At 45.1% G+C, this 27,063-nt stretch overlaps 2 protein-coding genes and 1 pseudogene across 2 annotated transcripts; all 3 read right to left on the minus strand.

The window, feature by feature from the left end:
- Window positions 1–6,765: 6,765 nt before the first annotated feature.
- Window positions 6,766–8,253, minus strand: LOC108160732 (sugar transporter SWEET1). Its single transcript, XM_017294918.2, has 5 exons — window positions 8,079–8,253; window positions 7,939–8,016; window positions 7,487–7,716; window positions 7,255–7,430; window positions 6,766–7,190 (listed from the first exon to the last, which is right to left on the minus strand). Exons 1-5 carry the CDS (start codon window positions 8,150–8,152, stop codon window positions 7,071–7,073), a joined length of 678 nt encoding a protein of 225 aa, XP_017150407.2. The 5' UTR covers window positions 8,153–8,253; the 3' UTR covers window positions 6,766–7,070.
- Window positions 8,254–8,422: 169 nt separating this feature from the next.
- LOC108158276 lies at window positions 8,423–9,534 on the minus strand. The gene has a single exon (XM_017290512.2). The coding sequence runs from the start codon at window positions 9,483–9,485 to the stop codon at window positions 8,586–8,588; it is 900 nt and encodes a 299-aa protein (XP_017146001.2). The 5' UTR covers window positions 9,486–9,534; the 3' UTR covers window positions 8,423–8,585.
- Window positions 9,535–9,712: 178 nt separating this feature from the next.
- LOC117190791 lies at window positions 9,713–14,359 on the minus strand (annotated as a pseudogene).
- Window positions 14,360–27,063: the final 12,704 nt, after the last annotated feature.

Consider the following 27,063-nt stretch of genomic DNA (forward strand, 5'->3'; position numbering starts at 1 on the left):
TGCTTCTTCTGTTAATCAGCCACCGCAATTGCTGCATTCTTTGCCCACATTTACGAGCCGTAGCTTTCAAGTGTGGACCAAAAGTAAGACGCTTATCAAGGGTGATACCGAGATACTTTGCTTGCTCTGGTTGGTCCAAAGTTACGCCTTCAAACTTTATGGGTGGGGTGTGGTCTATGAGCGCTTTCAGGGTGAAGCATGGATTGGTGGTCTTCAGTGGGTTGACTTTTAAATTCCATCTTTTGCACCAAGCTGCCAAAGAGTAGAGGTACTCTTGGAGACCATCTGCTGCCTCAAGGCGGCACTTGGAGCTATAGAGCAGTGCTATATCGTCCGCGTAGGTAGCAAGCAGAGCCTTACGGGGGGCCTCCATATGTTGCTTGCTTGGGGAGGGTAGATCTGCAGTATAGATAGAGTAAAGCAGCGGGCCAAGGACGCTGCCCTGTGGAACTCCAGCTCTCATTTGGCAAGGTGTTGAATGTGTGTTCCTGAACCTGACCATAAACTGACGTCCTTCCAAGTATGATCGTAGGACACCGTAGTATGGTGCTGGGAACAGTTTTTTAATTTTGCTCAGTAGGCCGATATGCCAAACTCTATCGAAGGCTTGCTGCATATCAATGAAGACTGCATTGCAGTATTCTAGATCATCATAGGCCTGTAGGATGTGTCCTGCCAATCTGTGGACTTGCTCCGCTGTGCCGTGTCCCTCCCGAAAGCCAAACTGGTGATCCGGCAAGATACGGCATTCCTTGATTATACTACCAAGACGATTGGCAAGAAGCCTCTCCCATACCTTAGATAAGGAAGACAAAAGACTTATTGGCCGATACGACTCAGGGTCGTCCTCCGGTTTTCCAGGCTTATGGATCATCAGGATTGTTGCTATCTTCCACTGCTTAGGGAAAAACTGCATCCTTAACATGGCGTTAAAAATGAGCACTATGTAGAGTATCGCCCGAGTAGGCAATGCTTTCAGTGTGGAATTGCACACTCTGTCAATGCCAGGAGCCTTCTTCCTCGGTAGGGACTTGATGACTTTAACAATCTCCTCAGGCCTGGCTGGTTTAATGGGTAAGGCCATTTGTAGAGGTGTTTGCAGACTATCTTTTGTCTCTTTGTACTGCGCCTCCGTGGCGAATTGGTAATGGGTGAACCTGTCCCCTAAATGATGTGCAAACGAATTGGCCTGCTCTTCTTCGTTTCTAGCAAGTTCACCGTTGGGACACCGGATGGGAATCTGTCTGAACGGTTGTCTCTTAAGAGACTTAGTGGTCTTCCAAAGCGAATATCCAGCATCCACGGTGTAATCCATGGAAGCAAGCTTTTGTTCAAAGAAGTTGCTTCGAAGTTCTCTCAGGGTGTTTCGAAGTTGCTTGGCAGCCCGGTTCCATAGAATTCGGTCCCATGGGTCTTGAGATCGGATTGCGCGTCTGCGAAGTCTCCTTTTTTGTGACAAAAGCTCTCTGGCCTCTCTTGTAAGAACTATTCCATAGGCGGCGCTTGTCGGAGGATGCGAGGGCGTTGAGGCAGCAGCAGCCATGTGTATGGGCTCTTTGATGTTATCTACAGCCATCTCGATATCTTCCTCAGAGTTTAGCGTGACGTTCAGTTGAATCGACCTCTCCAAATGTTGCCTAAATGCGAGCAGATCAGTGTGCTTGGTGACTAGATGAGGGCTTGGATTTTCTATAATGCCATCTGTTTTAATGCTGATGACTAAGGCCAGAGGGTCGGAGTCCAGATCCCAGCTCTGACTTATTGTTGCTCGAGAATCCGGAATACCATGATGTACTGCGAAGTCTATGCAGGACGGCGTGTGATTGAGTACATATGGGTACCTGGTTGGTGATCCAGTTGCAAGGATCTTAGCGCCAGTAGCAGAGATGGCTTCCGCTAGCTCTCGCCCGCTAGGGGAATTGTAAGTGTCTCCCCACAGCCAGTGTCGGGCACTCCAGTCACCACCAACCAAATACCTTTGCCCGCAAGCACGGAGTGCATCGATGTAATGTCTTTCCTCAATCCTGACTCTGGGAGGGCAGTAAATGGCGCTGAACGCCACATCGCCCAGTCCTTTGGCTACTTTTACTGCTGACATTTGCATGCTGCGTGTCTCAATGACCCTTTGTGGAAAATGACGAAGCGAAGTCTTAACTAAAACCGCAGCTCCACCAACGTTATTATTATTCCGCGATGGCTTGAAGGCTGGATAGAAGGCATATCCATGTATTTTTACAGCTGCCCCTCTTTTAATTCTGATCTCCGTCAAAAGAAGAATGTCAACGCTATTCTTGTGCGCGAAGAGCTCAACTTCTTTTGCTTTCCCTGAAATGCCGTTAGCATTCCAGATGAGAACCTTTAGTGGGTTCATTGAGATGCTGAAACGTTGTTCTGGAGCTGAAGATTAGATCCAGCCCATTGCTTAATCGTGTTGGCCAATTCAAAAACCATTTTTTCAAGTTTTTCAAGGCGTTGATTGGCTTGACTATTATGCTGCTGCTGTTCTTGCTGCTGTTGCTGTAGCCACATAAGAAACTGCTGCTGCTGCTGCTGTTGGAGCTGTTGTTGCCATTGTTGAAATTTTGTCTGCTGTTGTTGTAGCAGTGCATGAACTTCATATGAATTCTGTTGCTGTTTATTCAATCCTTGTGGCTGATGCGCTTGTAGACTATGAAAACGACGCTGAGAAGGTGTAGCAGGTATTGCATTTGAATTACCATTTGCTACGGCAGCATAGGAGGCTCCTGTATTACTTCTAGTGCCTACCAAAGGTTGGTGCTGAACAATATTTCGCTGGTACTGCTGTATTGTTGGTCTATTAGCCCCCTTTTTTGTGACTAGACTGCAAGGTAGGAAACTGTTGCTGGTCTCCAGGAAGTGTGGTAGAGTTAGCATATGCCACTTGATTATTTAAGGGGACATGACCCGTCCTGTTCGTATTAATTGCCTTCTTTGCGGAGCCCATTGATCGGCGTAGAAACTCCTGATACCATTGCCATCCTTTGTAACTGGCCATATGGCTTCCAGAGCAGTGAATGCACGTTGGCTGTGCATCTAGGGGGCGTGTGCATTGTGAGGTTTGGTGATTTTCACCGCATCTGGCACAGTTGTGATGTCGGCGGCAGTATTTGGCTGTGTGGCCGAAATCCTGGCATCGACGACATTGAGCAATCTCTGTGGATTTTCGCATCCTTTCAATCCTTATTTTTTGGCGGCAAAGGGTCTTGACTTGGTAAATTTCGTTAATTTTTGCACAAGGCTTAATATTAATGAAAAAAATATTAAGTTTTTCATCCTTGTTAGTCCTTGAGCTTGGATTATGGATGTGAAGGACCTCGAAGCCCAACATTTTAAAATCGGCGGTAATATCATTGTTTAGGGTGCTATGATGTAGGTCTCTTACAACAATTCTATGAGGCTTTTCAGTCTGCAATTGGTATGTGTGGAATTCTATTCCAATGGCATCGAAACAATCCACAATTGCTCTATAGGTATCACTGTCTTTGGGGAGGATTCTGACCGTTTCCCCCTGGTTAGCTTTGACGACAACGTTATTCAAATTTGCAACGCCCTTTATGACATCAAATAAGTCATTTAAGTTGCTAATATTGACAACTATTTGCGGTGGTTTTGGAGGGCCTTTAAGCTGATTACCAGAGCTCGTTGATTCTCCTTGAAGACACTGGTCTGTATTAACTGCTTCATAAAGGTGTTCATCCAGTTGGTCATTTCCAGCGTCTGCATCTACATTCATCCGAACTTCCTCATTATTACTATCACTTGGGATGTTCGTGTCAAGAATGGAAAATCTGTTGTTGGTGTTTGCCTGTTGGCTTGTAGTGGGGGGCAAGCCCAGGTCCCGGCCGCCGCTCCCTCGTTTAGATTTAGATTACAAAGTCTGATCGTTTTTTCTTTTGCCCGTTCTCCGGTTTTGAGCATCCAGAAGTCGTTCGGCAGCAGTGCGAAGTGTTTTTGCCTCAGTGTCGTCGGGGCATGTGGATATGGAGTTTTCTTGGCTATCAAAGCTTAGTGCAGGGCAGATACTGCTTATTGTAGCAGTTGCCATGGTGTAGGTGGTGTTGTTGGTGGGACTAGTGAATGTTACTGTTGTTGTGGTTTCTGTGCATGTAGAGCGTTCAGCCTCTGAACGGTACTCAGAACGAATCTCAGAAGGTAATTTGCCTGATATTAGAAGCATTCTCTCATGATCAGTCCGCTTATTTCTAAGCCGAGAGTCAGATGAACTATTCGCATTCATTATACCGTAGCTGATAAGCGAAGTTTTTATTGCGCAGACTGAGGGGAATGTCTTGCCCGAAGGGCAGTGAATACAGTTGTAAAAACGTTCACAAATGTGTTTTTTGTTTTAGTCCAATTGCCGACACCGCGCAAAGCAGCACCCGAATTTACGATGTATGCTATTTTTAGCACACAAGAGAATGCTCCGCTAAAGCAGAATAAAGAAAACAACTTTGCACAAGCGCGACACAACCGATCTCTATGAAAGTTGATTCGAGACTATTAATTATTATTATAATAATAATAATTCCTCATAGAGTTGGTAAAAGAAACGATAGTGCTATAGTACCATCAATATTATGGTTGAAAAATTAGCCGATCGTCGGATGTTTCGGAAGCGCAAAATAGTTCAGTTAGTAAAAAAATTATGGCTCTACTGGGTTGATTTTTATACCCGATACTCAAAATGAGTATTGGGGTATATTAGATTTGTGGTAAAAGTGGATGTGTGTAACGTCCAGAAGGAATCGTTTCCGACCCCATAAAGTATATATATTCTTGATCAGCATCAATAGCCGAGTCGATTGAGCCATGTCTGTCTGTCCGTCTGTCCGTCTGTCCGTCCGTCCGTCTGTCCGTCCCCTTCAGCGCCTAATGCTCAAAGACTATAAGAGCTAGAGCAACGATGTTTTGGATCCAGACTTCTGTGATATGTCACTGCTACAAAAATATTTCAAAACTTCGCCCCGCCCACTTCCGCCCCCACAAAGGACGAAAATCTGTGGCATCCACAATTTTAAAGATATGAGAAAACCAAAAACGCAGAATCGTAGAGAATGACCATATCTTTTAGACTGCAGAATCTGAATTGGATCGTTATATTATTATAGCCAGCATCAAGAAAACAATTTCATTTTTTGTCGCCCTGTCTCTCTCTAACACACACGTAGCATAGCCGGCTTTGCTTAGAGTAAAACATTAGCGCCTAGATCTCAGAGACTATAAAAGCTAGAGCAACCAAATTTGGTATCCACACTCCTAATATATCGGACCGAGACGAGTTTGTTTCAAAATTTCGCCACACCCTCTTCCGCCCCCGCAAAGGATGCAAATCTGGGGATATTCACAAATCTCAGAGACTATTAAGGCTAGAGTAACCAAATTTAGTATCCGCACTCCTGTTAGATCTCACTATAAAACGTATATATCCAAATTTCGCAACACCCCCTTCCGCCCCCACAAAGGACGAAAATCTGTTGCATCCAAAATCGCAGAATCATAGATAATGACCATATCTATCAGATTGCTGAATCTGGATCAGATCAGATCATTTTTATAGCCAAAAGGAACAAATCAATTTGCAGTGGCTACGCAGCGCGTGACGTAACGCTCTGACTGATTTTCTGTCTCTCTAGCACGCACTCTTTGTCGTGTCGTTTAATATTAGCGGCGTCTGCCGGAGGAGAGCCATACTGACTTAGTATCCGGTATAACTGTAGAGTTGCGGTGTCCGCAGCAACTCACAACGTTCCCCCTCGTTTGTAATGTTTTTGAAAAAATTAATAAATAGCTGTTAAAAACGTGTTCTGAAAACTTTCTTGCTATATTAATAATGAATCAATCTATGCAAAAAAAATTATTTCATATAAATCGGTAAGTTGGTTAAAAAGATATAGCGGTTTGACTTTTGAAAATTGTTGAACCTATTCAGTTGAGCGGCACTGTATGTATTTACGTATACATATGTAGTTACATACATATATGAACATTCTTAAGGTACATACATATATCCTCTATTTATATTTTATTACAATAATTATATTATTGTAATATTTTATATTTTGTGGTATAAATCAAACAAATAACAGCTTTTATTTTATTTCCCGCGCCCTAGTGTACCATACCCCCACGCCCTGCCCATTCTTCATTTGTTTTTTGGCGGTAGGTCAGCTAATCAAAAGACCCAAAACAAGAACCAAACTCAAATTTCAGTTCTAGCGGCCAGCAATACTAAACACACACACGCAAAGTACGTGAGAATGCATGTGCACCCATACACTAAAACATGCTGGTGGCAAAACAGAACTAGACCTGAGAGAGTTCAAAAAATCTGAAAAAGCATACAATCACATATTTTTGTCGAAACATATTGCGTGTGTACTAACACATGCAAAGATGTTCTCTCTGCGCTCTCTCTCTCATGATGACGTCACTCTGGGGTACTGAACGCGCTAGCCAGTGTGTGACGCTTTCGTTGTATGGTTAGTGGCCATACTGACTTAGTATCGGGTATATTCCCGATATTCCGGCTGTCTGGATACCGGCGCTCCGACCGATCGTCGGCAATTTCATGAACTAATTATTAATTATATCGCTATAGACCCGCTTTTTCTTGTCCGATCTGGGCGTGTCACGCCTCCTTGTAATCGGGAGATCGTTTGAACCAAGATTGATGATCGCTTGGAGTCAGATTTCCTTCATGGACAATGTTCGGGGAATCAATTTACAATCAATTACACATACATATATAACTTTTTTCGAAAACATTACAGCGTTTTATTCTTTAAGCAAGGACATAATGAACAGGATAAATCCTGATGGGCGCCAAAGATCAGCATAGTGATGTAAGTACACACTTTTGAGACAAATAATTTAATAAATAATTTAAAATATACAATCACTATTACGTACATATGTCTATAGTAAATAAGCAAACAGCATATCCGCCTCGCTATACTTCCCGTATATTAAAATATACATACATATATCCTGCATGAGACGTGCTCTTATGCCAGAGGCGCATTTCCATATAACCCACATCCACTTAGTCTCTAAAATGGCACAGCCTGCTCGACTAGCTTATAGCCCTGCCCAGAGTAGCTGCGTGGCGGGTACACCACGAAAAGACTCAGCTGCAGCATGGACAAGAGGCAGCCGAGAAAGTTGGGTATCTAAAATAAAGTATATGTTTGCAGTTAATAATATATGTCTGGGGAATCATGCGAAAATAGGCACCTGGATAAACGAGTCCGATATGAGAATGCCGTATATTAGCCACTGCAGGCTGACCAAGAAAGATGTGGCTATAAGGGGCAGTGGTAGGCTCTCAGAGTTTTTCGCCCGAATGACGTGCAGCAGAGTGGCCAGGGGGGCAGCAAAGAAACACACGGTGACAATACAGCAGAAAATTCCTGAAAAAGAACAATTATTTGATTAATGTAATCATAGGTTCGGATACCTTTTATACCTGTAATGCGTATCATTTCGTCGCGCTGGTCTTCCAGTCGATTGGTATATACGAGGACTGCAATCAGTACGGCAAGAACGAATGCAAATTGCCTAACGAAGGCACGTTTGTTCACAGTGAAGATATAGTAGATCAGCGTGTATATCAGAAAGAGTGTTGATCCAATTATGTTGACCAAAACAATGCTCTGCTCTTCGGTAAGCACGCCGTAACGCAGCCAAAAGCTACAGCTGTTAAAACAAATGGCATTTATTTAAATTGTTAAAGGCGTGAAAGCGTTCATCAGGTGCATCCAACCCTGTAGACAATGTACACTAGACAATGTATTTCTTGACGTGTTCCACGAACACAATCAACTCTTGCCCGACAACGACAACCGCAACCAATTCAAATTTATCATAGGATGTCGAGCCATGTGGCCGGCAACGGCAACGTCGACAGTTTATACTTACGATAAGATGCCGCAAATGAATGGAACTCCGGAAGAGTCGCCAGTGCTCTTCTTTTGTATGTACTTGCGGCATATCATGCTACATGAAAACAAATCGTTATAATTGCTTCAAAAACATATACATAAATTGGAAATACTTACGCGCCGGACAGAAACTGAAATACGGTGCTGATCACCGCCGTTGTGGACAGCAGCTCATAGGCCACCGCCGACATAGTTCTCTTTCTCTTTTTTGCTAGTTATATATTCAAGTTTAACTATTTAAGATAATAATTTACGCGTATGCACAACGTCAACAAAAAATTAAACAGCTGCAGCTGAGATGGAATATAACACATCGCATAGAATCGATATATCGATAGTCGTTTTGTGCATGGCACATTTAAAACAGGTAGGGTGAAATTTTGATCTACCATTTAATGTACCGTTCCTTAAATAATACGTTCTATTGACACTAAATTCTAAATATGTTGCATTGTATAATTTATATTATATTTAATTAGGTGCAAGCAAAAGACACAAATATATATTTTAACCGACCCCCACCACCCCCCTCATCAAGTACTTAACAAATATTAATTTAAAAATGCACATTCCCATGCCCGCTTATTCTAAGACATAAGACACAATCAATCCTCCGGCATACATTCAAGTGTACATTCGATCAGCCCATTCCGTCATATTCTTCGGAATATGGACAATGTCGTCAAAGTAGCTGGAAAGTTCATTGACGTTTACATTATCCGAAGAGCCATTTCCGCTATTTAGATTTTGGCACTCTTGAGTCAGTTCATTGAAATTGTAGGGATTACTGGAAACGGTTCTCTCATTGCATATCAAATCGCTGTTCACCCAGTTTTTCGGGCCATCCATTGCCGCCATGTTACTCTGGGTCCAGTCATATTCCTCAGCCCTCGATTTATTTTCCACATTGTGCAATAACGAATTCTTTAACGCCCAAACCGAACCATTAGCTTGTAGGACAGGTTCAGGAAAGGATGGATGCCGCTGGATAGAATTGCCTTGAGGAAATTCATGTGAGTTAATCTTCAGTTTGTCCAGCTCGACCGAAAGATCAACCCGGCTAGAGGTAGCTGCTTCAGGACCATTCTCCTTCCTTTGCTGCAGGTAGTGGTTACTGCTCGCTACCAACCCGAGATTGATTATATTTTCGCACTCTTGAGACAGGACTTTGAAATCGTACGAATGTCTGGAATCAGTTGTCCTCTCGGTTGACCCATAGTATTCCGCCCAGTTTTCGGAGCATTCCATTGCCGTCTGTTTTCTATGGACCCACTCATATTCCCCAGCATTCGATGTGTTATCCACATGTTGCAATGAGGAATGCCTTAGCATACCGACTGCCGAATTGTTAGCTAGGCCAGAAGTTGCTGGCGTGATGGGTGCTGTCTTCGTCCTGTACCACTCTCTTAATGGATGTCCTTGAATGTGCAAGTTGGCGTGTTCGTGTGCCGATGACTTCAACGCTTCATCCGTTGAGTAAATTTTAAGTTTTTCCGCCTCGGACAAATTATTATGTCTATACATTGTGTGTAGTGTAGAAGCCCAGATGTGTTTTCAGTGAGAGATACAAATATTCAAGGGCCTACTTGCACGGTAAAGCTTACTTCAAGTATGACTGAAAAAGGTCCATCAAAGGAACATCCCATTTCGTGTATAACAACAACAATGTAAAATTGACCTAAATATTTTTGCACCTTGGCATGCACAAGGCCAGAAAGTCTATATCGTAACTTATCTGTTTATTCATTTTATTCGTATCTAATTTCCTATTACTCTAATTTACACACTAAATAATGCCGATGGGTGTGTTTTATCCCGCCACCTGCTGCATCAGGTAGAGATTGGCGTATATGCGATTCAGAGCCATCAGCTCTTCATGAGTACCATGCTCAACGACCACACCTCTCTTGAGGACGCAGATCAGGTCCGCGTTCCGTACTGTGGTTAGGCGGTGGGCAATCGTGAGGCAGGTACGTCCAGAACGAGCCTCGTCCAGGGCCTGCTGAACAACCTTCTCGCTCTGCAGATCCAGAGCAGATGTGGCCTCGTCCAGTATCAGAATCTTGGGATTTCTCACCAGAGCCCGGGCAATGGCAATGCACTGCTTCTGGCCTCCAGAGAGCTGCGACGACTTGCCAAGCCGCGTCTCGTAGCCCTGCGGCAGGGAGCTGACAAAGTTGTGGATGTTGGACTTTTTGGCCGCTTCGATGATCTCCTGCATGGAGACCTCGTCCCGGAAGTTGTTCCCGTACGCAATGTTCTCGGCAATAGTGCGGTCGAAGAGCACGGGTTCCTGCGAGACCAGCCCCAGCTTGGAGCGCAGCGTGACCAGAGGGAAGTCTGTGCTCGGCACTCCACAGATTCACCGATCCGGAGACGGGGTCATAATAGCGGAGCAGCAGCTGCACGCAGGTCGATTTGCCAGAACCTGACGTACCTACAAGAGCCACAGTCGTCGACTTCTTGATGGAGAGATTCAGGTTCTGCAGTATGGGAGTCCCCTTCCGGGTCGGATACTCAAAGCCCACGTTCTCATACACAATGTCGCCCTCAGATTTCTAGAATAACAACAAAACCAGATGTCAGAACCCATGGAAAATTTAATGGGTCGGAAGGAACTCACCTCCACGGTGTTGTAGGGATTCTCTGGCGGATTGGGTTGAGTGGAGTTGCTCTTAAACAGCTCCATGAGGCGGCCAGCGGAAAGGATGGCATCGTTCACGTTCGGGGCATAGGCCAACGCCTGGCCCAGCATCCAAGAACCGAAGATCAGGGCTTCCGCCACCTTGATAATGTCTTCATAATTGATAGCCTCATCGGCTACGAGCAGTCCACCGTAGTACATGGATATGCCATAGGCCAGGAAGGGAGCCGCCTGTCCCAGCGCAAAGACCACTCCACGGAAACGAACCTTGCGACGACAGGAAACATCCACGTTGTCGATCTGTTGGTCGTAGGTTTCCAGGATGCGACGCTCCAGATTCAGTCCGTTCACAGTCCGAATGTTGGTTATCGCCTCCACAGCCACCTGCGAAGCCTCCTCGACGGCCGCCTTGGCTGACTGTGCGCTCTTCATGATGAAGCGACCCTCCAGGTACACCGACAGGCAGACAATCGGGGTGACCAGCGTGAGAAGCGTCTGTTGCCAAGAGAAGACAAAACCTACGACCATGCCGATGCCCAAAGTGGAGACGGCTTGCAGCATGACTCCAACGCGAGCACCGGTAGCCTGAGGAGGATTGAGAGGATTGGATTGGGAGGATCAGCAGGATTCGTCAGACACACCACGTACTCTGCTAGCTTACCCCCTGTACGTTGGAGCAGTCACTGGCCAGGCGGGAGCACAGCGCACCCACCGAGTTCCGCTCATCGTCGAAGTAGGCAATGTCCTGGGACACAATTGTGCCGAAAGCCATGTTCCGCAGTCTGGTAGTCATCTTCACGCCCGCCGTAGTAAACATGTAGGTCTGTAGCATGGTCCCCAGTCCAGACAGCACGCCGATCCCGATGAAGATGCACGATATGTTGATGACCTCGGCACGTACCACGTCGTCGTCTCCGTTGGCGAGCACCCCGAAGAAGTCACCGAAGAAAAGGCCCCACAGCGGGAAGGTTGCTCCATGCAAAACCGAGGCAATGCACCCGACCGCAATGAAGCGCCACTCGGGGGCATTCAGCCTCATCAGCTGCGTGAAGGAAAACTTGGGAGCCTCCGGCTTCTGCTTCTTGCTGCGACGCTGCGAGCGACCTGCAAAATGGAAAGACGGTTGATGGTTATCCTTTGGGCTCCCGCATCACAAGCTCGTTAACTTACGTTTGCGACGGGTGCTGGCGCGGCTGAATCCACTTTCCCTGCTGGTGCCCGCTTCCAGTTCTGGCTCATCATCATCGGTTTCGTCGTCCTCCTCCTCTTCGGAGAGGTTCTGTGTCTTTTGGAGCGCTCTATCTCCGGTCTCCTCCTCCTCCGTGGTCTCCTTCCGCCGGGTAATGTTCACCAGCTCGCAGTACAGGCCACGTTGCTGCATGAGCTCCTCATGGGTGCCCTGCTCGGCCACCACTCCGTTCTTAACGAACACGATCTTATCGGCATTCGTGATGGTCGACAGGCGATGGGCCACCATCCTTGGTGGTGGGTCCTTGGCTGGCCAGCTCCAGGGCGCTCTGCACCCGTTTCTCTGATGTGGGTTCCAGGGCGGACGTTGCCTCGTCCAGGAGCAGGATCTGCGGTTTCCGCACCAGCGCTCGGGCAATGGCGATGCGTTGCTTCTGCCCGCCCGAGATCTGGGCGCCCTTCTCGCCCACATGGGTGTTGTAACCCTTGGGCAGTTTGCTGATGAAATCGTGACAGTTGGCGGCACGTGCCGCCCGCTCTATGTCCGCCTATGTGGCTTCCGGGTGGGAACAGCGGATGTTCTCGCCGGTGGTGGTGGCATACAGAACCGGTTCCTGGCCAACGATGCCGATCTGCGAGCGCAGCCAGCCAACATTCAAAGAGCGCAGATCCCGTCCATCCAGTTTGACGCTCCCCTGCTCGGGGTCGTAGAACCGCTGCATCAGCTGGATCATCGTGCTCTTGCCGCAGCCCGATGCACCGACGAAGGCCACCGTCTGGCCCGGCTCTACGTCCACGGTCAGGCCCTTGAGCATTTCGACATCTGGTCGGGCGGGATAGCGGAAGTGAATGTTCTCGAAGCGGATGCGTCCCGGGATGATGTCTGGCTTAGCCCCCATCTCGACCATGGGATCAATCTGGGACTGGCGATCGATGATTCTGAATAGGTTTTGTCCAGCGGCAGTGGCCACTGCCATCGAGTCGACGTGCGGCAAGGCGAAACCGAGATTCTGTGCTCCCATAATGACAGCAAACAGGACGATGACAAGGACCGCAGGTGTGTACTGGCGGTCCTCGAGGTTGCGATCCTCCAGAATGAGCTTCGATCCGTACCAAATGGCCAGGGCCATGCAAAGGTAGATAATCAGCCAGGTGGCAGCACCGCCCAGGCCAGTGTAGAGACCCTTCTTACGGCCTGTGGCCTCTGCGGGGATTAGTAGCTTGCCAAAACGATCCTTCTCCTTCTTTTGCCCGCTAAAGGCGAACACGGTGCGAATTCCGCTGAACACCTCCTCGGCCTCATTGCTGACGTTCGAGTAGGCCTTGAGCTCTTTTTCGGCTAGGGTGCCCTGCATCTTGCCCACCACTGTGCCGGCGATGATGATCAAGGGACAGCACCCGACAATCACCAGTGTGAGGCCCCAGCCGTAGAAGAACGAAGCAACGATGCTGACGACGAATGTCATGAACAGAAAGGTGACTATCACCACCTTCTCGCCGATTCCCTCCTTCAGCTTGTCCAGATCCCTGCAGAACAGTCAGTCAGCGGTCAGCTTGGCTGGGATCAACTTCATTCGGATGCGATTCAACTTACTCTGTCATCTTGCTGGCGAAGCTGGTACCGGAGGTGGTGTCGTACCACGTAATGTCCTGCCGCAGCATGGCCTCCAGGAACACCATGCGGATGCGAACGATCTGGTTTAGCGCCACACGATTGGAAATGTCAACGGCTAGGGTGATGAGCACGAACATGGCGACCGATCCCACAAGACTTCCTACACCGAAGGCGATGGAGTCATCGATGATGGCCTGCTGATTCTCCTCCTTGCTGGCGTCCGTCCTGCAATAGATTTAAGCTAGATTAGGACTACTCCTGGGGACGGACTCTTCTCCGGACTTACAGTCGCTTCCCGCCTCCGAACATTGCCAGCGCGAATGTGGGCGAGGAGGTGCCCACTCTCACTGTGCGGTCCATCCGAAGGCGATGGAGTCATCGATGATGGCCTGCTGATTCTCCTCCTTGCTGGCGTCCGTCCTGCAATAGATTTAAGCTAGATTAGGACTACTCCTGGGGACGGACTCTTCTCCGGACTTACAGTCGCTTCCCGCCTCCGAACATTGCCAGCGCGAATGTGGGCGAGGAGGTGCCCACTCTCACTGTGCGGTCAACGAGCAGGGACGTGAACTCTCCGTAGATGATCATGAAGAAGGGAATAAATGCCGATGCGACGGCAGCCACCACGATGCTGAACCCGATCAGCACTCGCTCGAACCTGGTGGAGTATCTAAACTGCAGATCGGAGGAGAACAAGCTCGATATTGAACTATATTCCATTTGTATGCTGATTGCATTCGGGGGCTCTCACCATATCCAGGTAGTTGTACTTCTTTTCTATCTTTTGCTGGACAGCTCCATCCTGTGCCAGGAAATCCCCCACTTGGGGCAGCTGCGATTCCTCCTTTTTCGTTGCTTTGAGATCCATTTTGTTGTTTGGGACTTTTTATACCCGATACTCAAAATGAGTATTGGGGTATATTAGATTTGTGGTAAAAGTGGATGTGTGTAACGTCCAGAAGGAATCGTTTCCAACCCCATAAAGTATATATATTCTTGATCAGCATCAATAGCCGAGTCGATAGAGCCCTGTCTGTCTGTCCGTCCGTCCGTCCGTCAGTCCGTCCGTCCGTCCGTCCGTCCGTCCGTCTGTCAGTCCCCTTCAGCGCCTAATGCTCAAAGACTATAAGAGCTAGAGCAACGATGTTTTGGATCCAGACTTTTGTGATATGTCACTGCTACAAAAATATTTCAAAACTTTGCCCCGCCCACTTCCGCCTCCACAAAGGGCGAAAATCTGTGGCATCCACAATTTTAAAGATACGAGAAAACCAAAAACGCCGAATCGTAGAGAATGACCATATCTTTTAGACTGCAGAATCTGAATTGGATCGTATCATTATTATAGCCAGCATCAAGAAAACAATTTCATTTTTTCTCGCCCTGTCTCTCTCTAACACACAGGTAGCATAGGCGGCTTTGCTTAGAGTAAAACATTAGCGCCTAGATCTCAGAGACTATAAAAGCTAGAGCAACCAAATTTGGTATCCACACTCCTAATATATCGGACCGAGACGAGTTTGTTTCAAAATTTCGCCGCACCCCTTTCCGCCCCCGCAAAGGATGAAAATCTGGGGATATTCTTAAATCTCAGAGACTATTAAGGCTAGAGTAACCAAATTTGGTATCCGCACTTCTGTTAGATCTCACTATAAAACGTATATCTCAGAATTTCGCCCCACCCTCTTCCTCCCCCACAAAGGACGAAAATCTGTTGCATTCACAATATTGCAGATTCGAGAAAACTAAAAACGCATAATCATAGAGAATGACCATATCTATCCGGTTGCTGAATGTGGATCAGATCGGATCGTTTTTGTAGCCAAAAGCAAGAAATCAATTTGCAGTGGCTACGCAGCGCTCTACGTCACGCTCAGACTGATTTTCTGTCTCTCTCGCACTCTTTGTCGTGTCGTTTAATATTAGCGGCGTCTATCGGGTATCGGGTATAACTGTAGAGTTGCGGTGTCCGCAGCAACTCACAACGTTCCCCCTCGTTCAAATTAAACCTGTAAACAAGAGGATTGGGTCGTAGTTAAACAAGGCTAACAAATACCTATTTGTTGTTGGTTTGAAACAAGGAATATTTTCTAGGTTGGATTTTAACAATAAAACAATCACTATTTGGTTCACCGACCCACCAATGTATCTGTATGTATACCTCAAAATCTTCTCGAGCTGATTGCCAAACGAGCAATAAATTCCACTGTAAAGTACTATCTTGAAGTCTAACTAATTTAAGGTTTATTGCAACAATAATATTCATGGCATTGGCTGGTCATTTCAAAAGGTCTCGGTGGTTAGTCTCCAAGTCTTTTGTAAAAAGGAAATATCATGTCAACGACTTGATATGCTCCTCCACTTCGATGACACTTTCATTTGAAACGAAAACTGATAAGTTTTATAGTGAATATATCCGAAAATAATAGGTATTTATTTGAACAGATCACTTTTATTGTTCAATTTTTGCATCTTTTTAAGACGTAGAAATACTTGGGTAAGTTCTGTAATTACTTATTTATTTATGTATTAGTTTATTTATTCATATTGAATATGCATATTGATATATGCGAAACACGAGCACAGATCGAGCCCGCAAAGTGCAAGGGCTGATTAAAAAGTAAAAACCATTTTCCAAAGTCAATTTAAGGAAATTAGTCTGGTTACGCAAATGAAAAAGCATCCATATATTAATAAATTAACAACAATTGGAAAGTGGGATATTTTCTCGTTCATTACGATTCTCAATTGACAATTGTCGATCTCCGCGCACAGCTTTACACTCTCCTCTATACTCTAGACTCTATACTCTGGACAGATCTATGTACATATATATGGGTTCCCCAGATTGCACACACTCCTCAGAGATTCATTTCGGACGGCAATCAACGACAGACTGATTGGACGGGACGCGTCGGTTCGTTTCACGTTCTGTATCTTTGGCAAGAGTATGGTATGGTATGCTATGGTATTGTATGCTCCGCGCCAGACTATCCCTTGGTCAAGGGCAAGAGCAGGGTAGAGGCTGGCGTCTGGAGTCAGCGAGCTCGCGATTTGTACTGGACGAGTCCCAGTCAATTGGTTGCGCCGACAGCTCGGTTTCACATCTCGGATCGGCATCGGCATCGGAGACCGCAATAAACAGGATCGTATAATTTAATCGGTGCTCCCCCTGGCAACCGCCGTCGCGACGGACGCGCTCCAATTGGGGGAGCAATACTCATTCCTTGTTCGGTCCTGACTGGTAAACAGTTTCCAGCAAAACAAAAACAGTTCGACAAGTGATTATAGTCTCCCATGCAGATTAGGTAGATTAGATAGACTCGGATAGACGACTCTGCTCTGCTCGGTTCGTTCAGGTCTGGTCTTATTGGAGGAATAACCTGTTTGTCTGTTTACCCACTAAATGAAACCCGCTTGCATTCTGCAGAGGAGGCTGGGCTGGCTTTGGCTCTTGGAGTAGGCGCGCATTCCAATTCCATTTGCGTGCATGGATTTCCCCTCTGTTTTGAATAATTATACGCTTGTACATTTGACAAGCAGCAAATAGTATTCAATTCAGAGATGTACATACGAGTATTATTTTCAAGCCAGATAAATCGAATTGTCGCAATTTAGACAAGGCGAGTCGAATAGATAATTGCTGCAACAAGGTAAGATCTAGCCTCGTCTCGTGGTGAAATAGTTCTTTTTATACCCGATACTCAAAATGAGTATTGGGGTATATTAGATTTGTGGTAAAAGTGGATGTGTGTAACGTCCAGAAGGAATCGTTTCCGACCCCATAAAGTATATATATTCTTGATCAGCATCAATAGCCGAACCGATTGAGCCATGTCTGTCTGTCCGTCTGTCCGTCCGTCCGTCTGTCCGTCCCCTTCAGCGCCTAATGCTCAAAGACTTTAAGAGCTAGAGCAACGATGTTTTGGATCCAGACTTCTGTGATATGTCACTGCTACAAAAATATTTCAAAACTTCGCCCCGCCCACTTCCGCCCCCACAAAGGGCGAAAATCTGTGGCATCCACAATTTTAAAAATATTGGAAAACCAAAAACGCAGAATCGTAGAGAATGACCATATCTTTAAGACTGCGGAATCTGAATTTTATCGTATTATTATTATAGCCAGCATCAAGAAAACAATTTCATTTTTTCTCGCCCTGTCTCTCTCTAACACACACGTAGCATAGGCGGCTTTGCTTAGAGTAAAACATTAGCGCCTAGATCTCAGAGACTACAAAAGCTAGAGCAACCAAATTTGGTATCCACACTCCTAATATATCGGACCGAGACGAGTTTGTTTCAAAATTTCGCCACACCCCCTTCCGCCCCCGCAAAGGACGAAAATCTGTGGATATTCAAAAATCTCAGAGTCTATTAAGGCTAGAGTAACCAAATTTGGTATCCGCACTCCTGTTAGATCTTACTATAAAACGTGTATCTCAAAATTTCGCCCCACCCCCTTCCGCCCACACAAAGGACGAAAATCTGTTGCATCCACAATATTGCACATTCGAGAAAACTAAAAACGCAGAATCATAGATAATGACCATATCTATCAGACTGCTGAATCTAGACCAGATCAGATAATTTTTATAGACAATAGGAACAAATCAATTTTCAGTGGCTACGCAGCGCCCGACGTCACGCTCAGACTGATTTTCTGTCTCTCTCGCACGCACTCTTTTGTCGTGTCGTTTAATATTAGCGGCGTCTGCCGGAGGAGAGCCATACTGACTTAGTATGGGGTATAACCGTAGAGTTGCGGTGTCCGCAGCAACTCACAACGTTCCCCCTCGTTATACCCGATACTCAAAATGAGTATTGGGGTATATTAGATTTGTGTATTAGATGTGTGTAACGTCCAGAAGGAATCGTTTCCGACCCCATAAAGTATATATATTCTTGATCAGCATCAATATCCGAGTCGATTGAGCCATGTCTGTCTGTCCGTCTGTCCGTCCGTCCGTCTGTCCGTCCCCTTCAGCGCCTAGTGCTCAAAGACTATAAGAGCTAGAGCAACGATGTTTTGGATCCAGACTTCTGTGATATGTCACTGGTACAAAAATATTTCAAAACTTCGCCCCGCCCACTTCCGCCCCCACAAAGGACGAAAATCTGTGGCATCTACATTTTTAAAGATAGTATAAAACTAACGAGGGGGAACGTTGTGAGTTGCTGCGTACACCGCAACTCTACAGTTATACCCGATACTAAGTCAGTATGGCTCTCCTGCGGCAGACGCCGCTAATATTGAACCACACGACAAAGAGTGCGTGCGAGAGAGACAGAAAATCAGTCTGAGCGTGACGTCGGCTGCTGCGTGGCCACTGCAAATTGATTTCTTGCTTTTGGCTACAAAAATGATCCGATCTGATCCAGATTCAGCAATCTGATAGATATAGTCATTATCTATGATTCTGCGTTTTTAGTTTTCTCAAATGTGCAATATTGTGGATGCAACAGATTTTCGTCCTTTGTGGGGTCGGAAGGGGGTGGGGCGAAATTCTGAGATATACGTTTTATAGTGAGATCTAACAGAAGTACGGATACCAAATTTGGTTACTCTAGCCTTAATAGTCTCTGAGATTTGAGGATGCCCCAGATTTTCGTCCTTTCCGGGGCGGAAGGGGGTGTGGCGAAATTTGGACACGAAACGGTCAAGGTCCGATATCACAGTAGTATGGATACCAAATTTGGTTGCTCTGGCTCTTATAGGTTCTGAGATCCTTGAACTCATATTTTGCAATTGGCAAAGCCGATCATGAAACCTGAGTGTTAGAGAGAGTGCGAGAAAGAATGAAATTGTTTTCTTGATTCTGGCTATAATAATTATACGATCTGGTTGAGATTTTACGCTCTAGAACATATAGTCATCTTCTACGATTCTGCATTTTTGGTTTTATCGTATCTTTAAAAATGTGGATGCCACAGATTTTCGTCCTTTGTGGGGGCGGAAGTGGACGGGGCATAGTTTTGAAATATTTTTGTAGCAGTGACATTTCACAGATGTCTGGATCCAAAACATCGTTGCTCTAGCTCTTATAGTCTTTGAGCAATAGGCGCTGAAGGGGACGGACGGACGGACGGACGGACGGACGGACGGACAGACGGACAGACAGACAGGGCTCAATCGACTCGGCTATTGATGCTGATCAAGAATATATATACTTTATGGGGTCGGAAACGATTCCTTCTGGACGTTACACACATCCACTTTTACCACAAATCTAATATACCCCAATACTCATTTTGAGTATCGGGTATAAAAACGCAGAATCGTAGAAGATGACAATATCTTCTATAGTGCAAAATCTGAACCAGATCGTATAATTATTGTAGCCAGAATCAAGAAAACAATTTCATTCTTTCTCGCTCTGTCTCTCTCTAACACACAGGTTTCATGGTCGGTTTTGCCAATTGCAAAATATGAGTTCAAGGATCTCAGAACCTATATGATCCGGAGCAACCAAATTTGGTATCCACACTCCTGTGATATCGGACCTTGACCGTTTCGTGTCCAAATTTCGCCACACCCCCTTCCGCCCACGCAATGGATGAAAATCTGGGGCATCCACAAATCTCGGAGACTATTAAGGCTAGAGTAACCAAATTTGGTATCCGCACTTCTGTTAGATCTCACTATAAAACGCATATCTGAGAATTTCGCCCCACCCCCTTCCGCCCCCCCAAAAGACGAAAATCTGTTGCATCCACAATATTGCACATTCGAGAAAACTAAAAACGCAGAATCATAGATAATGACCATATCTATCAGATTGCTGAATCTGGACCAGATCAGATAATTTTTATAGCCAAAAGGAACAAATCAATTTGCACTGGCTTCGCAGCGCCCGACGTCACGCTCAGACTGATTTTCTGTCTCTCTCGCACGCACTCTTTGTCGTTGTCGTTTAATATTAGCTGCGTCTGCCGGAGGAGAGCCATACTGACTTAGTATCGGGTATAACTGTAGAGTTGCGGTGTCCGCAGCAACTCACAACGTTCCCCTCGTTTTTGTTATCTTTCTTGAATGGATCCCACTACTTTACTTTGGGAGAATAAAAGAACTGCCTAAGTGCCAAAGAGTGCCTAAGAGAGGCACCATTTTGGGAGTCGGTAACTTATCTAAAGGATATGAGCAGATGCTAAGAGCTCTAAGTACTACTTAATCATTGCTTTGAGGGTATTTTTCAGTCATTTTTATAACCGATACTCAAAATGAGTATTGGGGTATATTAGATTTGTGGTAAAAGTGGATGTGTGTAACGTCCAGAAGGAATCGTTTCCGACCCCATAAAGCATATATATTATTGATCAGCGTCAATAGCCGAGTCGATTGAGCCCTGTCTGTCTGTCCGTCCGTCCGTCTGTCCGTCTGTCCGTCCCCTTCAGCGCCTAGTGCTCAAAGACTATAAGAGCTAGAGCAACGATGTTTTGGATCCAGACTTCTGTGATATGTCACTGCTACAAAAATATTTCAAAACTTCGCCCCGCCCACTTCCGCCCCCACAAAGGATGAAAATCTGTGGCATCCACAATTTTAAAGATATGAAAAAACCAAAAACGTAGAATTGTAGAGAATGACCATATCTTTAAGACTGCAGAATCTGAATTGGATCGTATTATTATTATAGCCAGCATCAAGAAAACAATTTCATTTTTTCTCGCCCTGTCTCTCTCTAACACACACGTAGCATAGGCGGCTTTGCTTAGAGTAAAACATTAGCGCCTAGATCTCAGAGACTACAAAAGCTAGAGCAACCAAATTTGGTATCCACACTCCTAATATATCGGACCGAGACGAATTTGTTTCAAAATTTCGCCACACCCCCTTCCGCCCCCGCAAAGGACGAAAATCTGGGGATATTCAAAAATCTCAGAGACTATTAAGGCTAGAGTAACCAAATTTGGTATCCGCACTTCTGTTAGATCTCACTATAAAACGTATATCTCAGAATTTCGCCCCACCCTCTTCCTCCCCCACAAAGGACGAAAATCTGTTGCATCCACAATATTGCAGATTCGAGAAAACTAAAAACGCATAATCATAGAGAATGACCATATCTATCCGTTTGCTGAATGTGGATCAGATCGGATCGTTTTTGTAGCCAAAAGCAAGAAATCAATTTGCAGTGGCTACGCAGCGCCCGACGTCACGCTCAGACTGATTTTCTGTCTCTCTCGCACTCTTTGTCGTGTCGTTTAATATTAGCGGCGTCTATCGGGTATCGGGTATAACTGTAGAGTTGCGGTGTCCGCAGCAACTCACAACGTTCCCCCTCGTTCAAATTAAACCTGTAAACAAGAGGATTGGGTCGTAGTTAAACAAGGCTAACAAATACCTATTTGTTGTTGGTTTGAAACAAGGAATATTTTCTAGGTTGGATTTTAACAATAAAACAATCACTATTTGGTTCACCGACCCACCAATGTATCTGTATGTATACCTCAAAATCTTCTCGAGCTGATTGCCAAACGAGCAATAAATTCCACTGTAAAGTACTATCTTGAAGTCTAACTAATTTAAGGTTTATTGCAACAATAATATACATGGCATTGGCTGGTCATTTCAAAAGGTTTTGGTGGTCATTCTCCAAGTCTTTTGGAAAAAGGAAATATCATGTCAACGACTTGATATGCTCCTCCACTTCGATGACACTTTCATTTGAAACGAAAACTGATAAGTTTTATAGTGAATATATCCGAAAATAATAGGTATTTATTTGAACAGATCACTTTTATTGTTCAATTTTTGCATCTTTTTAAGACGTAGAAATACTTGGGTAAGTTCTGTAATTACTTATTTATTTATGTATTAGTTTATTTATTCATATTGAATATGCATATTGATATATGCGAAACACGAGCACAGATCGAGCCCGCAAAGTGCAAGGGCTGATTAAAAAGTAAAAACCATTTTCCAAAGTCAATTTAAGGAAATTAGTCTGGTTACGCAAATGAAAAAGCATCCATATATTAATAAATTAACAACAATTGGAAAGTGGGATATTTTCTCGTTCATTACGATTCTCAATTGACAATTGTCGATCTCCGCGCACAGCTTTACACTCTCCTCTATACTCTAGACTCTATACTCTGGACAGATCTATGTACATATATATGGGTTCCCCAGATTGCACACACTCCTCAGAGATTCATTTCGGACGGCAATCAACGACAGACTGATTGGACGGGACGCGTCGGTTCGTTTCACGTTCTGTATCTTTGGCAAGAGTATGGTATGGTATGCTATGGTATTGTATGCTCCGCGCCAGACTATCACTTGGTCAAGTGCAAGAGCAGGGTAGAGGCTGGCGTCTGGAGTCAGCGAGCTCGCGATTTGTACTGGACGAGTCCCAGTCAATTGGTTGCGCCGACAGCTCGGTTTCACATCTCGGATCGGCATCGGCATCGGAGACCGCAATAAACACGATCGTATAATTTAATCGGTGCTCCCCCTGGCAACCGCCGTCGCGACGGACGCGCTCCAATTGGGGGAGCAATACTCATTCCTTGTTCGGTCCTGACTGGTAAACAGTTTCCAGCAAAACAAAAACAGTTCGACAAGTGATTATAGTCTCCCCATGCAGATTAGGTAGATTAGATAGACTCGGATAGACGACTCTGCTCTGCTCGGTTCGTTCAGGTCTGGTCTTATTGGAGGAATAACCTGTTTGTCTGTTTACCCACTAAATGAAACCCGCTTGCATTCTGCAGAGGAGGCTGGGCTGGCTTTGGCTCTTGGAGTAGGCGCGCATTCCAATTCCATTTGCGTGCATGGATTTCCCCTCTGTTTTGAATAATTATACGCTTGTACATTTGACAAGCAGCAAATAGTATTCAATTCAGAGATGTACATACGAGTATTATTTTCAAGCCAGATAAACCGAATTGTCGCAATTTAGACAAGGCGAGTCGAATAGATAATTGCTGCAACAAGGTAAGATCTAGCCTCGTCTCGTGGTGAAATAGTTCTTTTTATACCCGATACTCAAAATGAGTATTGGGGGATATTAGATTTGTGGTAAAAGTGGATGTGTGTAACGTCCAGAAGGAATCGTTTCCGACCCCATAAAGTATATATATTCTTGATCAGCATCAATAGCCGAACCGATTGAGCCATGTCTGTCTGTCCGTCTGTCCGTCCGTCCGTCTGTCCGTCCCCTTCAGCGCCTAATGCTCAAAGACTTTAAGAGCTAGAGCAACGATGTTTTGGATCCAGACTTCTGTGATATGTCACTGCTACAAAAATATTTCAAAACTTTGCCCCGCCCACTTCCGCCCCCACAAAGGGCGAAAATCTGTGGCATCCACAATTTTAAAGATATGAGAAAACCAAAAACGCAGAATCGTAGAGAATGACCATATCTTTAAGACTGCGGAATCTGAATTGGATCGTATTATTATTATAGCCAGCATCAAGAAAACAATTTCATTTTTTCTCGCCCTGTCTCTCTCTAACACACACGTAGCATAGGCGGCTTTGCTTAGAGTAAAACATTAGCGCCTAGATCTCAGAGACTACGAAAGCTAGAGCAACCAAATTTGGTATCCACACTCCTAATATATCGGACCGAGACGAGTTTGTTTCAAAATTTCGCCACACCCCCTTCCGCCCCCGCAAAGGACGAAAATCTGGGGATATTCAAAAATCTCAGAGTCTATTAAGGCTAGAGTAACCAAATTTGGTATCCGCACTCCTGTTAGATCTTACTATAAAACGTGTATCTCAAAATTTCGCCCCACCCCCTTCCGCCCACACAAAGAACGAAAATCTGTTGCATCCACAATATTGCACATTCGAGAAAACTAAAAACGCAGAATCATAGATAGTGACCATATCTATCAGACTGCTGAATCTAGACCAGATCAGATAATTTTTATAGCCAATAGGAACAAATCAATTTTCAGTGGCTACGCAGCTCCCGACGTCACGCTCAGACTGTTTTTCTGTCTCTCTCGCACGCACTCTTTGTCGTGTCGTTTAATATTAGCGGCGTCTGCCGGAGGAGAGCCATACTGACTTAGTATGGGGTATAACCGTAGAGTTGCGGTGTCCGCAGCAACTCACAACGTTCCCCCTCGTTATACCCGATACTCAAAATGAGTATTGGGGTATATTAGATTTGGGTATTAGATGTGTGTAACGTCCAGAAGGAATCGTTTCCGACCCCATAAAGTCTATATATTCTTGATCAGCATCAATATCCGAGTCGATTGAGCCATGTCTGTCTGTCCGTCTGTCCGTCCGTCCGTCTGTCCGTCCCCTTCAGCGCCTAGTGCTCAAAGACTATAAGAGCTAGAGCAACGATGTTTTGGATCCAGACTTCTGTGATATGTCACTGCTACAAAAATATTTCAAAACTTCGCCCCGCCCACTTCCGCCCCCACAAAGGACGAAAATCTGTGGCATCTACATTTTTAAAGATAGTAGATGTCTGGATCCAAAACATCGTTGCTCTAGCTCTTATAGTCTTTGAGCAATAGGCGCTGAAGGGGACGGACGGACGGACGGACGGACGGACGGACGGACAGACAGGGCTCAATCGACTCGGCTATTGATGCTGATCAAGAATATATATACTTTATGGGGTCGGAAACGATTCCTTCTGGACGTTACACACATCCACTTTTACCACAAATCTAATATACCCCAATACTCATTTTGAGTATCGGGTATAAAAACGCAGAATCGTAGAAGATGACTATATCTTCTATAGCGCAAAATCTGAACCAGATCGTATAATTATTGTAGCCAGAATCAAGAAAACAATTTCATTCTTTCTCGCTCTGTCTCTCTCTAACACACAGGTTTCATGGTCGGTTTTGCCAATTGCAAAATATGAGTTCAAGGATCTCAGAACCTATAAGAGCCAGAGCAACCAAATTTGGTATCCACACTCCTGTGATATCGGACCTTGACCGTTTCGTGCCCAAATTTCGCCACACCCCTTTCCGCCCACGCAATGGATGAAAATCTGGGGCATCCACAAATCTCAGAGACTATTAAGGCTAGAGTAACCAAATTTGGTACCCGCACTTCTGTTAGATCTCACTATAAAACGCATATCTCAGAATTTCGTCTCACCCCCTTCCGCCCCCACAAAAGACGAAAATCTGTTGCATCCACAATATTGCACATTCGAGAAAACTAAAAACGCAGAATCATAGATAATGACCATATCTATCAGATTGCTGAATCTGGACCAGATCAGATAATTTTTATAGCCAAAAGGAACAAATCAATTTGCACTGGCTTCGCAGCGCCCGACGTCACGCTCAGACTGATTTTCTGTCTCTCTCGCACGCACTCTTTGTCGTGTCGTTTAATATTAGCTGCGTCTGCCGGAGGAGAGCCATACTGACTTAGTATCGGGTATAACTGTAGAGTTGCGGTGTCCGCAGCAACTCACAACGTTCCCCCTCGTTTTTGTTATCTTTCTTGAATGGATCCCACTACTTTACTTTGGGAGAATAAAAGAACTGCCTAAGTGCCAAAGAGTGCCTAAGAGAGGCACCATTTTGGGAGTCGGTAACTTATCTAAAGGATATGAGCAGATGCTAAGAACTCTAAGTACTACTTAATCATTGCTTTGAGGGTATTTTTCAGTCATTTTTATAACCGATACTCAAAATGAGTATTGGGGTATATTAGATTTGTGGTAAAAATGGATGTGTGTAACGTCCAGAAGGAATCGTTTCCGACCCCATAAAGTATATATATTCTTGATCAGCATCAATAGCCGAGTCGATTGAGCCATGTCTGTCTGTCCGTCCGTCCGTCTGTCCGTCTGTCCGTCTGTCCGTCCGTCCGTCTGTCCGTCTGTCCGTCCCCTTCAGCGCCTAGTGCTCAAAGACTATAAGAGCTAGAGCAACGATGTTTTGGATCCAGACTTCTGTGATATGTCACTGCTACAAAAATATTTCAAAACTTCGCCCCGCCCACTTCCGCCCCACAAAGGATGAAAATCTGTGGCATCCACAATTTTAAAGATATGAAAAAACCAAAAACGTAGAATTGTAGAGAATGACCATATCTTTAAGACTGCAGAATCTGAATTGGATCGTATTATTATTATAGCCAGCATCAAGAAAACAATTTCATTTTTTCTCGCCCTGTCTCTCTCTAACACACACGTAGCATAGGCGGCTTTGCTTAGAGTAAAACATTAGCGCCTAGATCTCAGAGACTACAAAAGCCAGAGCAACCAAATTTGGTATCCACACTCCTAATATATCGGACCGAGACGAGTTTGTTTCAAAATTTCGCCACACCCCCTTCCGCCCCCGCAAAGGACGAAAATCTGGGGATATTCAAAAATCTCAGAGACTATTAAGGCTAGAGTAACCAAATTTGGTATCAGCACTCCTGTTAGATCTTTCTATAAAACGTATATCTCAGAATTTTCTCGAATGTGCAATATTGTGGATGCAACAGGTTTTTGTCCTTTGTGTGGGCGGAAGGGGGTGGGGTGAAATTTTGAGATACACGTTTTATAGAAAGATCTAACAGGAGTGCTGATACCAAATTTGGTTACTCTAGCCTTAATAGTCTCTGAGATTTTTGAATATCCCCAGATTTTCGTCCTTTGCGGGGGCGGAAGGGGGTGTGGCGAAATTTTGAAACAAACTCGTCTCGGTCCGATATATTA

The sequence above is a fragment of the Drosophila miranda genome (assembly GCF_003369915.1).
Source record: "Drosophila miranda strain MSH22 chromosome Y unlocalized genomic scaffold, D.miranda_PacBio2.1 Contig_Y1_pilon, whole genome shotgun sequence".
Lineage (NCBI taxonomy): Eukaryota > Metazoa > Arthropoda > Insecta > Diptera > Drosophilidae > Drosophila > Drosophila miranda.